Genomic DNA, 14,189 nt, shown 5'->3' on the forward strand with positions numbered 1-14,189 from the left:
TTTGAACAGTTACATCGGGGGGGTTAAAAAGACAATTTCTTTGCAATATCCGGGTACTTACCAACGCATACATTCGATTAATATATACAAATCCAGCTGGTGATATGTTTAGACCTTCACAATTTTTACCTTGCATGGAAAGACATTTAAACCCTGATGCAATAGAGTGTGTAAATCAGCTAAAAAAATATTATTTAGCATAGTGCTCTTGCTACAGGTTAAAAGCGGACGATACAAATAATAATTTTTAAGAAAAGAGTAGAATTACAAAATGGTCATTGGTAATGCTAAACAAATCACAACTGGTTTCATCCGATCAATAAATACAAAAGATTTTTTTTAAATATCCTGAACTCTGCAAATAGGGAATCTAATTGCCCGGTAAAAATAGAAGATATGTTTTATTTTTTTAAAAGTACCAATGAAGGTAGTCTTTCCGCTGATAGCGATACCCCGCTATGATAACATGTTTTTGAGCATAATGCATCTCCTTATAATACATTTTTAACTTTTTACAAGTTTTTATTAATGTTATACTCGATGGCGAAAAAGTGCCAGAAAAATGGTTAGTAGATAATATTAAACCCATATTCAAAAACAAGGATGACCTCCTTTTGCCGAAAAACTACCAACTCATTACGCTACTAAAGCTGCTTGGGTAACTTATTTACATGCATTCAAGAAAGCGTTTGCAGTTGTACGTACATATATTCTAGAGAGATAGAACTGACTCATAATAATAAAGCGGGTTTAAGAAAAAATGGTTTTTCTACTGCAAACCATATCCTCACTCTAAACTTTTTTAAATTCAATTCGTTCAAAAAGAGGCTTCTATGTGTTTATATGGAATTTTGGGAGGCGTTTAACACAGATTGAAGAATAGTGGATGGCTTATGTATGTTATTCCTTGCGCAAAGCGAGACAACTCACAGCAATTTTCAGTGAGTTTAAAACTCATCACTAACAACACGTGTTATACTTCAAATCTTTTAAACATATAAAGTCTTGTTAACAAAAATTTTGATTCATCGACAGTACTGAGTACATGGAACTTCCTGGCGATGCATACATCAATCCTAACATTTTGTAAGCTTGCAAACGATAGTTTTTTTCCTATCAATCCAAGGTCCTTAAACTCTAAAGAAATCCCATTCCAAAGATCATCAAATTCCTACTTATTGGAGGAGAGGGGATAAGGATAAGTAATATCTTTAAATTTTATTCAAGCGTTACTAAATACTGTTTAGTTATTAGATTAATTCAAGATGGTGAGGCGATGTGAACGTTGTGTTAAATAGGTAAGTGCTACACTTTTTATTGGCCTCTGTTTTGTAAAATCATATCTCAAACAAGATTATTTATCGATAGATCAAATAAAACATTGATGTGTTGAGGAACCTTAAATCGAATTTTAGGCATTTATATTATTACAACCGTCCTTAGTTCAATTGGCCTGTTTTTTCATCTGGAATATTCATTCCACCATTTATCACCGAGTATTGGGTGATAATTCTTGAAGATGAAGATGATCTTTAACTTGAAATACATGACAGGAGACAGTGGTAAAGTTTAGGATTTTATTGGTTGTCGTCCGAGGAAGAAGTGTTCGTACAAACCAAAATGGCGTCCCCTGTCCGGCCCTGAATTATCTAATCTTATCACAATTACAAAATAAAACTTGATGAGCAATTTGCTTACCAGGTGACATCAAAAAGGATAAATTATCCTACGGCTGTAACAGCAAAACTGAAGAAAAAGGAAAATCATTTAAGTTAAAATTAAGTCTGTTAAACGAGTTACTTTATCTTCTGGCTTCATTTGATTTGCGTGACACTAACTGATTTCACGAATGTTCAAAGAAATCGGTATCATAATAAGAGGATGTATACTTGACAGAGTTCCACAGTGTGTTATCGCCGAGGATTTGGCATTGGGGATAAGCTCCCAGCGTCTACAAACTGCTCCTCGTGGCTTGCGCCTGGAGCTCTTATACCATCTGACAACGAAATTTAAATCCTAGCCCGCTCGTGTGGCTTGTAACAAGCCCAGCGGAACTGCTAATACTGATAGGAGAAGGGGCAACGGTGAGTTATCTGGCACCTAAAAACCAATGCTTTTGGTAGAAGAGGCTCACCTGTCTTGGAGGACCGCTCATCTAAGAGAAGGTAAACTCTGATTCAAACCTCCACTGCCTTGTAGCCATACCAACATGTGGAAAAGACTAGGTGAGAAAAAACCCCACCAATATTAAAAGCTAAATGGGGAGACTGTGATCAACATCCAAGGATAGAAAACAGTCTAGGAAGGAAATTCCAAAAATTAAACCCCCTTTCCTTGAAGTCATTAGAGATAGTTTTGATAAAGCAAGAAATAAAGACATGACGATACTTATGGGCAAGTTCAATGCAAAAAATTGGAGCTGACAACACTGGTTACCATGAAGTCATGTGCACTCAAGGATTAGACCGTATGAACGCGAATGTTGAGATAGTTGCTGTCTTAACCAGCTTGTGATTGGAGGAAGCATCTTCCCCCACCAACGAATTAATAAGGTCAACTGGAGATTACTAGATCACGTAACAGAGAATCAGATTGACCACATCTGCATAAACAAGAGGTTTCGTAAAGCATGGAAGGATGTCAGAGTGATACGAATAGCAGATAATCCATCAGACCATCATCTACTAACGACAGCTGTTAGACTCCGCCTCAGGAAGTTTAATAACATAACAAACAAGATAAAAAAGTACAATGTCAGCCTCCTCAAGACCGAAGAAGTGAGGATAGCATTCCACATCAGCCTGTCTAACAAATTCCAACCATTACAAGACCAGCTAGAAAACACTGATACCAACATTCCAAATAAGGGGCAACATATCAGCAAGATGTGGCGTGGAACATGTAAAGAAGTCCTTGGAAGAAGACAGACTCAGCACAAAGAGAGGATATCTGCAGACATACTGTAAAAATAGATGTGGAGAAGGAAAAGAGAGCAGCGCCTAACAACAGCTGAACAAGAGCAGCAAAAGCTAACGCTCAGGAGGACTACACAACCTTAAACAAAGAAGTTTAAAAATACCAGAAAAGATAAACGTGATACTGTTATAAATGAAAAAAGTCATACTGACAATCTTGCCAAATGCAAACTAGCCGAAGAAGCAGCAGGACAGGAACACTTTAGGGAACTATAAATGGTCAAGGAAAAGCTCTCAAACAAATTTCAACAGAAACACAAGCCAGTAAAAGACAAAAAAAATAGGAACCCTCTTGCTACATCTAAAAAACAACTGAAGAGATGGGTAGATCATTATGAGGAACTATTAAAAAGACCAGAATCTGAAAGACCTCCGGACAAACAGCCATGCTACACTGACCCTGCGATCAACTATGACATACCAACAAAGCCAGAGATCAGGAGGGCAATCAGCACGCTCATGAACGGGCCTGATGAGATACATGTACCAGCAGAAGCCGTCAAACTGATATTAAACATTTCTTATAATCCTGCATAACCACTTCAAGAAGATCTGGGAGAAAGAGAGTATTACAGAAAAATGAAAAGAATGTATACTTATCAAGGTGCCAAAGGAAGGAAACCCAAGGGAGTGCAGTAATTACCGGGTACTTATGCTCTTGTCAGTGCTAGGCAATGTCCTCAACAAGATACTTCTTGAAGGAATGAATAAGGCAGTCGACCCAAAACTCTGTTATCAGCAGGCTGGATTTAAAGCAACAGATCTTATGCAGACCAGATAGCTAGCTTATGTATCACCAAACAATCATGGGAGTAGAATTCCCTACTTAATGCCAACTTCTACTTCGAGGAAACGTTTGGCAGTGTGGACAGACAGACTGTCTGGAAGATACTGAGGCACTATGAATTATCCGTGATAATTGTTTCCCTAATTTGTATCACATATCACACATCGTCAGGCATGAAATGAAGAAATACCCATGCTGGCCGGATGTCTGACAGTTTAAAGGCAAAACAGAAGTTCGACAAGGATGTCTTCAGTCGCCATTTCTCTTCCACCTTGTTATTGATTGGATTTCGAAGACTCTTACATCAGACAGGAGAAATAGAACACATTGGACACTCCCGACAAAACTTGACTACATGTACCTAGACTTTGCCGACGACTTGGTTTTCCTTTCACAAACCACAATCAGATTCAGAACAAGACAACTCGGCTGGCAACTCAGCAGGAAATGGACTAAAGATCAACCTGAAGAAAACAGAATTTATTACGATAAACACTACTGCCCAGATACCAGTTAAAGTTATTGATAAGTCTATCAAAGAATTTGGTCCTACATCTACATCTGCATTTGCATTAGCCCCAGGCTACGGATCCTTAACTCAATCGTATTTTATGGAGCGGAAACCTCGAGGACTACAAAAACATCCTTGCAGAGTATATAGACCTTCTGCAACACCTGTTTCAACGCATCTTAAACATCAGGTGGCCGGAGATGATCTTAAATGTAGATCTGTGGAGGAAAGCAGGACAATAACCAATGGAGATACAAATAAGACGTCGGAAATGGGGCTTGATAGGACATAATTTGACGAAACCACCATCGAGCATTACACAACCTTATCTGGAACCCCCTGGACAAGAGGAAAAGAGGACGTCCAATAAACTCCTGGAGGCGGGAAGCAGCGGCGGAGCTACAGGCACTAGAAACGACCTAGAACGGTGGCGCCATAACAGAACCGTGTTCGTGGGAAGACAGACTTTTGTTGATGGCATATGTTCCTAACGGAACGTCCAAGAAACCCCTGGGGCGGGATGCAGAGGCAGAGCTACAGGCACTAGATATGACCTGAAATAGTGCCACCAGAGCAGTCCATAACCGTGTTCGTTGGAGGACTGTTGTTGGCGGAATATGTTCCTCACGGAACTACTGTCACAAGTATATTAAAGTAAGTTGATGTACTTGACCGAGTAAATAAACAAATACGTTCATAAAATCAAGTGAAAGAAAAACACATGTAATGGAATGTAAGAGAAAAATGAGGAAAAGGGACACTGTTATTATAAAATAAATTGACATGATAAATGTAAAATGTTGAATAAATTTCTTAAATTATAATTTTGTTTTAGGTCAGATCTACATGATTTTATTATGTTCAATGCATTTTTAAAGACAAAATGTTGAAAGTATTGAGTTTCTAGAGAACAAACAAGGATATGCAGTTCAAAAGTTCACATCCAAATTAAGCGGAAGGCAGCACAACCGTTTTGTACAAGTTCGATAATGTCTTTGAGAAACTGCGAGCCTATATCGGAAAGTTCTAATAAGATTTACGGGCCTTGCTGCATTCTTCTTTAATCTTTTAGAAAGTATACATGAGTGATCAACAATAACTAAATAATTGTAATTCTCCTGAACAGGAATCAAACATTGACCTAGTAACATTTGTATGCTTTAATTATGTTTGCCTTTTTAAGGACAGGATATAAACACTTGTTTTAGTGCATATCTGCACTGTTTTAAAGTGACTGAAGGCTTGTTGGAGATATACCAATACATGATCGTATACTAAGGCGGGGCGGCTACTTTGAACATTCATCATACCTTTATTTGGGAGTTTATTTAATCAACTCTCCTATGCAGTTACTCTGGCAACCCAAAAGTGAAACAATATTTGGCACTAATAATCACCGCTGACAAGACCTAGTTTTCGTAATTAACGGATAAATTCGCTGTAATAAATTCTGTAGCAATGTTTTTCAAGGAAACTTATTTATAAATACCTTAAAAATAGTCAGATTTTAATTGGTAGGAACAATTTAGATATTTTTTGTAGTGGTATGTATTCCTACGCTAGAGTTTACTATAGTCTCCGAGACTCGTTCAACCAGACGATCGGTGGTTTCCGTAAATCTTCGATAAGGAGAGAATCTCTCTTGCTTGTCGAAGATTAACGGAGACAGCCGAGCGTCTGGTTGAACGAAACTAAAGTTCAATATTGCTTGGATTCATACAATTTTTCAGAAATATTTCGATTACTAATACGTAGCATGATGAAATTAATAGTATCTTAAAATATTACACGACATAATTCATATGGGGTTTTCTCGTAATTCTTTTTGGAAATGTCCGAGTATTCATATTTTAAAAAAAAGAGTTCGTAATTCAAACACATAGAAGAAGCTACTTACCATGGCAAATAACATATCGTTGATTCAAAATTAATAATAATCGATAAAACTAACTCCCGTCAGTACTTTTATTTTACTTTATTGTTTTACTTTATTTAAAAGATCATCTATAAATACATAATACAAAAATGAGGATATTACATTTCCTTGTCAGACCTTAAATAACAGGAGATCATTCTGACTGAACTTGGTTAAGAACTTTAGAACTTGCAGTGTTTGGGTGATCGTTTATCAACATCCATGGTTTGCTTTTAACATCAAACATAATTCAAACATGAGAACCTTGACCTCAGAGTGAATCAAAAGCTTTGCTTCGCCTTAAAAAGCTTACATATTAATTGCTGCTTTGTGTAAAATTGTTTCTTGCAAGTCAAATGAGGCAGTAAGGCAGCTTAAAGGTTTTTGAAACCCTTGCTGTTGTGCACCGGGAAAATGTTGATTTGAGATCAGAAATTCAAATATGCGGGACATAATATTTTTTCCGAAAATGTTTTAAGTACACTAGGCATTACGGGAACTGATCCATAAATGTCACACTTATTTTTAGGTGTTGATCCACCTTTGTATAAGGGAACTTCATGTATCAATCCTTGTTTCCATTGACGAATAATTTTGCAACAGGGCACTTTAAATTGTGTATCATCACGAGGCAGGTTACTAAAATTTCCCTCCATGTATGATATGCTCGTTTGTAACAGAGTCATGATCAGGAGCCTTATGGCGCTTCATACTGTTGAATACAGAGTTGAGTTCTTTTTTAAGTAATCATTTGATATCTTTTAAAACTGTCATATTTTGTAAATCTAGATTTTGCCTCGGCATTAAGACGATCGAATTTCTTGCAAAGGAGATTATTATCTGAGCGAAGTAAATTGATAACTTTCCTTAAAGATAATTTCCCTAAACTTTGACGAGAGTCTGCGCAAATATTATTACTCTCATTCGCAAGCAAACGTACGTCGGGTACACGAAAATCATAAGACGAAAGAGCGGTTCCTACGGGCATCGCTCGTTGAGAGTGGCTATTCGTCTTTGAATACCATTGTTCATGACCCCAACGACTGGCACGTCAAACATCGGTTTGTCTTACGTTACATTCTCAATCACTTCATTGCGATTTTTGACGCTACGATATGTCATGGGAGCTACGACTTGCTAAACCCTTAGCTCCAGCACGATCACCAGACACGTACGGATGAAGCTTAAGTGAAGTGCAACTGCAGCGTACGTTTTTTAGATCTTCGAAGGAAACATTTGTGATTGCTGTGCATGTCCAACATCAACCGTGCGTGATTATGGGAAGCATAGTTACGTCCTACCAAAATTGTAAGATGTAGCTGCTTGTTTCGTAAGATTTTTAATAAATTCCGCCCCTAGACCAGCCGTAGAAGCACAATCGACCAATCGTTACTGGGGCTTAAACTATATAAACTTAAACTATAACTGTTTATTCCTTTAATATTTGGTTGTTAATGATGATCAAAACAACATCATTATATGTGTAAAATACATTACAATAGTTTAAATCCGATTTGCCCAAAGTTAAACAACAAGTACAAAAGCAAATAACCCTTTTATTATAATATGATAATTGATTTAAGTCAAGACTCGACTGAAATACAAAGTTTCAAACAGCAAACAAACTGATGATTTTTTTTCTAAAACATTGTCCATGCTCTGATGATAACAATGCTTGGCCAACATTTAATGTTTTTCTCGTTCTTCGTTGTAAAACACTATATACTTATATGGTTACATGTATGTAGCATCGGGAGGGGGGTGGGTAAAGGAAGAGCATGCCCCTACCAACCTTTGTTTCTCGCAGCAAACCTAATTCCCTATTTCTTATAATGACTATACAAAACAAAAGAATTAATATGGAGTTGCCACCCCCCTCTTGCCATTGTTGTAAGCATGTAAACAAGTCAAGTAAAAGAAACGAGATTAACAGTATATATTAGAAATTAAAGCCAAATGTACAGGTACAGTACGCTCTGTCCCCCTTAGCCCCAGATGGTTAACTCATCTCCTGAATATAATCAATAATGCAATCTTATATTCTACAGTTTTGGCACTAAATCATCTATCCCAAAAATGAAATAGATATACCTAAACAAAACAAACAAAAATAGATCACCAAACTTTAAACATTTACGCCATGCTATTAAAATAACTGTACTGTTTACACGGAAAAATCATTCAAACATAATGTAGCTCAAGGACATTTAGGGATTTTCCACTCTTCTTTCGTTTTTCATTCAAATGCGCATTTAAACACAAAATGATATAACAAGATCATTAACAAGTTTTGAACGACGAAGATCGGGTAAGTAAATGATATTTAGATATGAAAATTTGATTAAATGTACAATTCTTTGCTGTATTTTGATGTGATCAATTATATATAACGTACGTTTATTTTAATATTTTATACCATATTTATTTAGTCATACATTAGGTACATCGTACTAATGCTTGTGAATATCTGGTAACACGGGACTGATTAAATGAAATATACTGCAGAGTCCTATTAAAAAGGCAAACTTTGTGTTTTGCAAATGTCTGTCTTGTTTAGGACATGTTATACTGGAGATAATCTTTTCACAAATTTTAAATTGATTTGTTTTCAGAACTATGGGCTATCAACTGTTACATTTGTTACTTGTCTTCAATGTCTTTGACCATGCAGTCGCAAAATCGGTAGGTGAAGTGTTTTAACTTTTTTTTTAAATTGATACTTAATGTATCGTGGTATAACAAGCCTTTGCAGAATGGGTCAGTGTTGTAATGTGTTACATATTTCTGCAACTTTGCAAGTGCGAAATTCAGATTTTCAATACTTTAATGCTTTCGACTTTATTTTGTACACATGCCCATTAACAGAAGGCAATTCCAGGCAGGTTCTCATTTTTCTTAAATCAGATAAAAGCTTCTTTTGCTGGATGCGATGTTCTTTAAAATACTCAGTAAAGCTAACTGTACAGATGGTTAACTCATCTCCTGAATATAATCAATAATGCAATCTTATATTCTACAGTTTTGGCACTAAATCATCTATCCCAAAAATGAAATAGATATACCAAAACAAAACAAACAAAAATAGATCACCAAACTTTAAACATTTACGCCATGCTATTAAAATAACTGTATTGTTTACACGGAAAAATCATTCAAACATAATGTAGCTCAAGGACATTTAGGGATTTTCCACTCTTCTTACGTTTTTCATTCAAATGCGCATTTAAACACTAGTACAATTGTACTAAAACAGTGATTATTCGACCTATTCGGGTCATTTGAAATACCAAAGATTAACATAGCAGTTGTAAGATACTGCACATGTATCCGGATGCCTTTATACAGTGTATTTTGAAGACTAGTAGCCGGTAGACTCTATTTCTGACATATTTTCTTGCTTTTCTTTTTTCATCATTTTGAACTTCTCACTACATCAGTATTAATTTAAATACACTTATCGTTGGTAGGGTATTTTAGGTAGGGTCAGCCCACGTTTTAGTACAACTATCAACGACATCAACTTGGTTGTTAATTGATTTTCTCTCTATCAGATCTTAACTTAGCCCCCTTACTAAAACGTCATTGCAGTGACTCTATATGTTTTCTGGTGCACTTTGCCAGTTGAGATAACGTAAGTCGGTTAAATTTGAATCGTCATTCTTCATTGTATTATTGCACTGATGCATGGTTTGATGTTATGTATTTTAAGCCGACTAAGCGTCACAATAACTGAACTTGGCGAGTGACAAACAAAACAAATCTGAAATAGAACGACGATGCACTTGCCTTTGTAACGACCGTATTCATAGTAAGAAAGGTGTTGCTTAAATGGCATTTAAATATCTCTAATAAGTGAGATTTCGGTTTTTAATTTTAGACATAGCTTCGAAGATGAATGTAAATACATGACAAGTTACTTTGTCCTTTTATTTTGGCAGGAAACGTTAAAATTTATAGCACTATGCAACACGGTTTTCAATGTGTATAGATTAATATATAGGAACAATACGAATTGGTACACATGTCGAACACCAAATTTTAACCCTGAGCAAGAGATATCGATCATATTTTTATTAATAACTATATGAAGATGCCATCTCGTTGCAAACTATGAGTGGGTTCGATGTTTTGATCAGATAAAGAAAGATCACGAACATAATTCAACTTTAAAAAATCTATTGGAACAACACTTATTTGAAACAAAGTAATCATGGAACTACAAAAACAGTTAGGATTACGCCCGGAAGAAAAATTAGGAACCAGTCCATTAGGCACTTATACTTATATGAAAGAATAAAAAAAAATGTTGGGAACGTTACTCTAAACATCTTTTGTACAACATCGCTTATTATAACGTTTCCTTTTCGAAGTATATGGCAGTATCATTATAGCATTCTGGTCCCTTGTGGTTCCTTATTACGTTAACATATCATCAACACATTTTTCGGTCACCTGAGCTTACCAAGGTGACCAACATATCATCAACACATATCAACAACACATTTGTTGGTCACCTTAGTAAACTCAGGTGACCTGTTGCTAACCGTTTTCGTCCGTCGTCGTGCGTCGTCCGTTAACAATTTTACATTTTTTACTTCTTCTTGAAAACTATTTGTCCAATTGTTACCATTTTTATGTGAGCCATCTCTATGGTAAGAGGAATCTATATTGTGATATTCATGGCCCACAGGCAAAATATGTAAAAAAAAAAAAAAAACCCACCAAATTTTCAAAATCTTCTTCTCTACTCCCACACATGTGAGGAAGAAACTGGTTGCATGGTTATGATTTCCATGAAGCCCACTACTTAAATTGTGAAATTCATGGCCCCTGGGTCAGGGGTTCAGGCTCTTAGGTGATATGGCCATATAGTAAAAATGCACCTAATCTTTGAAAATCTTCTACTTTACTCCCATATATATGCGTATTTGTTTAAATCTAAATACACGATAATAATGTCCATGAAGCCCTCCATCAAATTGTAAAATTCATGATCCCTGGGTCAGGGGGTTGGGCCAATATAACCATAAAGGTAAATGTATTTAATCTTAAAAAAATCTTTTTCTCTTCTCCCATATATATTTGTTAAAAACTAAATGCATGATGATGATGTCCATGAAGCCCTCAACCAAAATTGTGAAATTCATGGCCCCTGTGCCAGGGGTTTAGGCTCTAGTGTAGGGCCAATATGGCCAAATATAAAATATATCAAATCTTAAAAAATCTTCTACTTTACTCTCACACAGGAGGGCAAAAAACTGAATACATGGTTATGATGACCACTAACTCCTCTACCAAAATTGTGAAATTCATGTCGCCTGGAGTATGGCTTTTGACTCTAGGGCAGGGCCAAAATTGATGTATAGATGTTGATGCATATAATGTTTAAAAATTATCTTCTTTACTCCCACACACCTTCAAGGAAAACTGAATTCATGATTTTGTAGATCGGATCTTTAAGTTTTTTCACCAAAATTATAGGTTTCATAGTTCTTTTTGAAAGATATCAGGCAGGAAGGTGGTCGTCATTACAAATTTAAAAATTTTCTACTCCAGAATGAATCCTAATAAAATGCATATATGAGACTCCTCGACAAGTTTGTGTATGGGTTATATGGTGACCGTTAAGACCAATTGGCCTCTTGTAATCAAAAGCTGCGACTTGTTAGTAGGAGCAATTTTCCTAAAGTAATGTGTAATTAAATATTGATCCTTAAGGATTGAAAGATAAATGGTTTTTTGCCAAGCTGCTCCACTAATTCTTATTACGTAAAATATTATGATTTAAATTTAATGATGTATAGTTATAAATTGTTTAGATAGATTGGGTTACTTGTTTGGTTGGGCATATATATATCCTTACCCATGCATGAATAGTATTTGTATGTGTTTACATGTATATGGGATTAAGGTTTGTAAGGCATATGTATATCCTGGCAAATATTAATCCATTTTAAAATGTATAGGAATGCACTTTTCCACTTAAAATTTTCTCCCTCCCTCCTTGGGGTCTGAACTTGATTAATTACAATTAATCAAGTACATGGCGCTTTCAGACCACAAGGATTAGGTTTTGCATATATTATCTAATCAATCACATCATTGATTACATGAGTAATGGGAGTGGATTATTTTGGTTGTAAAATATTATGGCATAAAGAATCAAATATTCATAATTTTATTATTAATTTTATAAACTTAATTATTGTTATACACCCATCTATTATCATTTTCCTGATTATTTCAATGATAAAGTCACAAAAGTGACAGAGTGCAACATACCTATTTGTTATGTGATGTTTTACCGTACACAAATTTAAGGCTCAGGTGGCTCAATTTCTAGCAGATAGAGGTTACTTATTTCATGGGGAATATGCGTGAAATAATGCTATATACAGAGATGGTCTATTTTGAACATCATCAATTATGGATAAATAAATTTTATAATGTATAGTTATAGATTGTTTAGATAGATATTCTCGCGGTGGTATTTGATAACCGAAATGTTGTTTGTTAAATATCGTATTTCAGGTTCTTTGAAATTGCTGTTGAAGGCATTAACCCTATTTCTTGTAAAATAATTTTGCACAAATTTTGTTTAATATGTCTAAACAACGTACTCAATTTAAAGTATGTGATATACTTGTATAAAAATATTTTCATGTGAAATGTAATGTCCTAAATGTTGACTTCTGTCGAGCTTGGAAACAAATATATTTTTTTTAAGATTAAAAAACCCAACAGCAACGTTTACCACTCATGTTGGTAAATTCATATTTCGTAGCAATAATATTCTAACCTACTCTCCGATAGGAATTTAAAAAGGCTCATGTGCAACATCGCTAACCTGAGGAACAATGGGTGCGATAAAATCAGCTTAATGGAGTTATAATATAAACTATCTGGACAATGTAGTATAGGTTCTCCATATAAAAAAAATCCACCCCTCCGGATATTGTTATGTTTATAATCAAGTCATATTTCTAACCGAATGATTTTATAGTCACATCAGATCTTGAGAATTGCAGTTCTCAAAAAGATCCTAAACAAGTGTGTATATAAAGTATAAACCTACATCAAACTCTGAACCCCTTTTAAAGCTCAAGAATCGTCCAGGGGCCAAAGTCTAAACAATTTCAAAGAATCAGAAAATGTCAATATGCTTGTATATAATTAAAACTATATATTATGACATTTCAGTCATTTCGAATAATTAACACTTTTTTCTTTGTAAAATTGGATCCCAAATGTGGTCCCTTCATGCACTTGAAGATTTGAATTTGAACAAATTTTAATCAACATAATCTGAGGTTTCTTTCAATAAAGGTATAGCTTATCTAGACAAATGGTTTATAGAAGAAGATTTTTAATATATTTTCTGCCGCAACAAAGATTAAGGTTTTAAAGGCCATTGGATTCTGATGATAAACTGTTAGAAGATTTTTTTCTATATATTTTCATATGTAAAAATTAAACCTTCCATTTTGGCCCCACCCTACCATTGGGTATCATGAATTTAACTAACTTGAATCTACTCTACCTGAGAATGTGTCGACACAATTTTCAGCTACCCGGCTAATTAGTCTCTGAGAAGATAAGTTTTTAAGATTCACTCTATATATGGCTATGTAAAACTTCGACCCCCCCCCCATCGTGGCCCCCACCCTACCCCGGGGATCATGATTTCCACAACTTTGAATTTAAACTACCTAAGGATGCTCCATCCAAGTTTAAGCTTTCCCGACCGATTATTTTCCAAGATTGTTAAATAGTTACTTTCTTATTCCTTTGTAAAAACATAGTTTTCAGTTTCGCAAAATAAAATAAAATCGAATAGCATGCATGCCGTATTTATCTCCTCCCCTTACAATATATTATTATAACATTGTGTAAATAGATAAATTATACACGTATAATGCATGAAAATAAATGATGTTAAAGCATATAATGCATCTACAACAGGAATTAACGAACAAAAAGGAAGAATACCAAAAATAAAAT

At 35.2% G+C, this 14,189-nt stretch overlaps 2 protein-coding genes across 7 annotated transcripts in view; one reads left to right on the forward strand and one right to left on the reverse strand.

Moving 5' to 3' along the window:
* LOC105339562 (uncharacterized) overlaps positions 1–14,189 on the reverse strand; it is a 240,410-nt gene that overhangs the window by 64,441 nt on the left and 161,780 nt on the right. The gene's annotated exons all lie outside the window — the stretch shown is intronic.
* The window catches only part of LOC136274419 (uncharacterized), a 128,475-nt gene continuing 121,387 nt past the window's right edge, over positions 7,102–14,189 (forward strand). Inside the window, exons 1-2 of one of the 6 annotated variants that reach the window (XM_066081203.1) lie at positions 7,102–8,496; positions 8,801–8,870. In XM_066081203.1, coding sequence (XP_065937275.1) covers positions 8,805–8,870 — 66 coding nt within the window. In that variant the 5' untranslated portion in view covers positions 7,102–8,496; positions 8,801–8,804. Of the gene's footprint in view, positions 8,497–8,800; positions 8,871–14,189 lie in introns of those variants that run through there. The other 5 variants (XR_010712739.1, XR_010712740.1, XM_066081201.1 and 2 more) reach the window with 5 other exon arrangements.

This window comes from Magallana gigas, chromosome 4 (assembly GCF_963853765.1).
Source record: "Magallana gigas chromosome 4, xbMagGiga1.1, whole genome shotgun sequence".
Classification (NCBI taxonomy): Eukaryota; Metazoa; Mollusca; class Bivalvia; order Ostreida; family Ostreidae; genus Magallana; species Magallana gigas.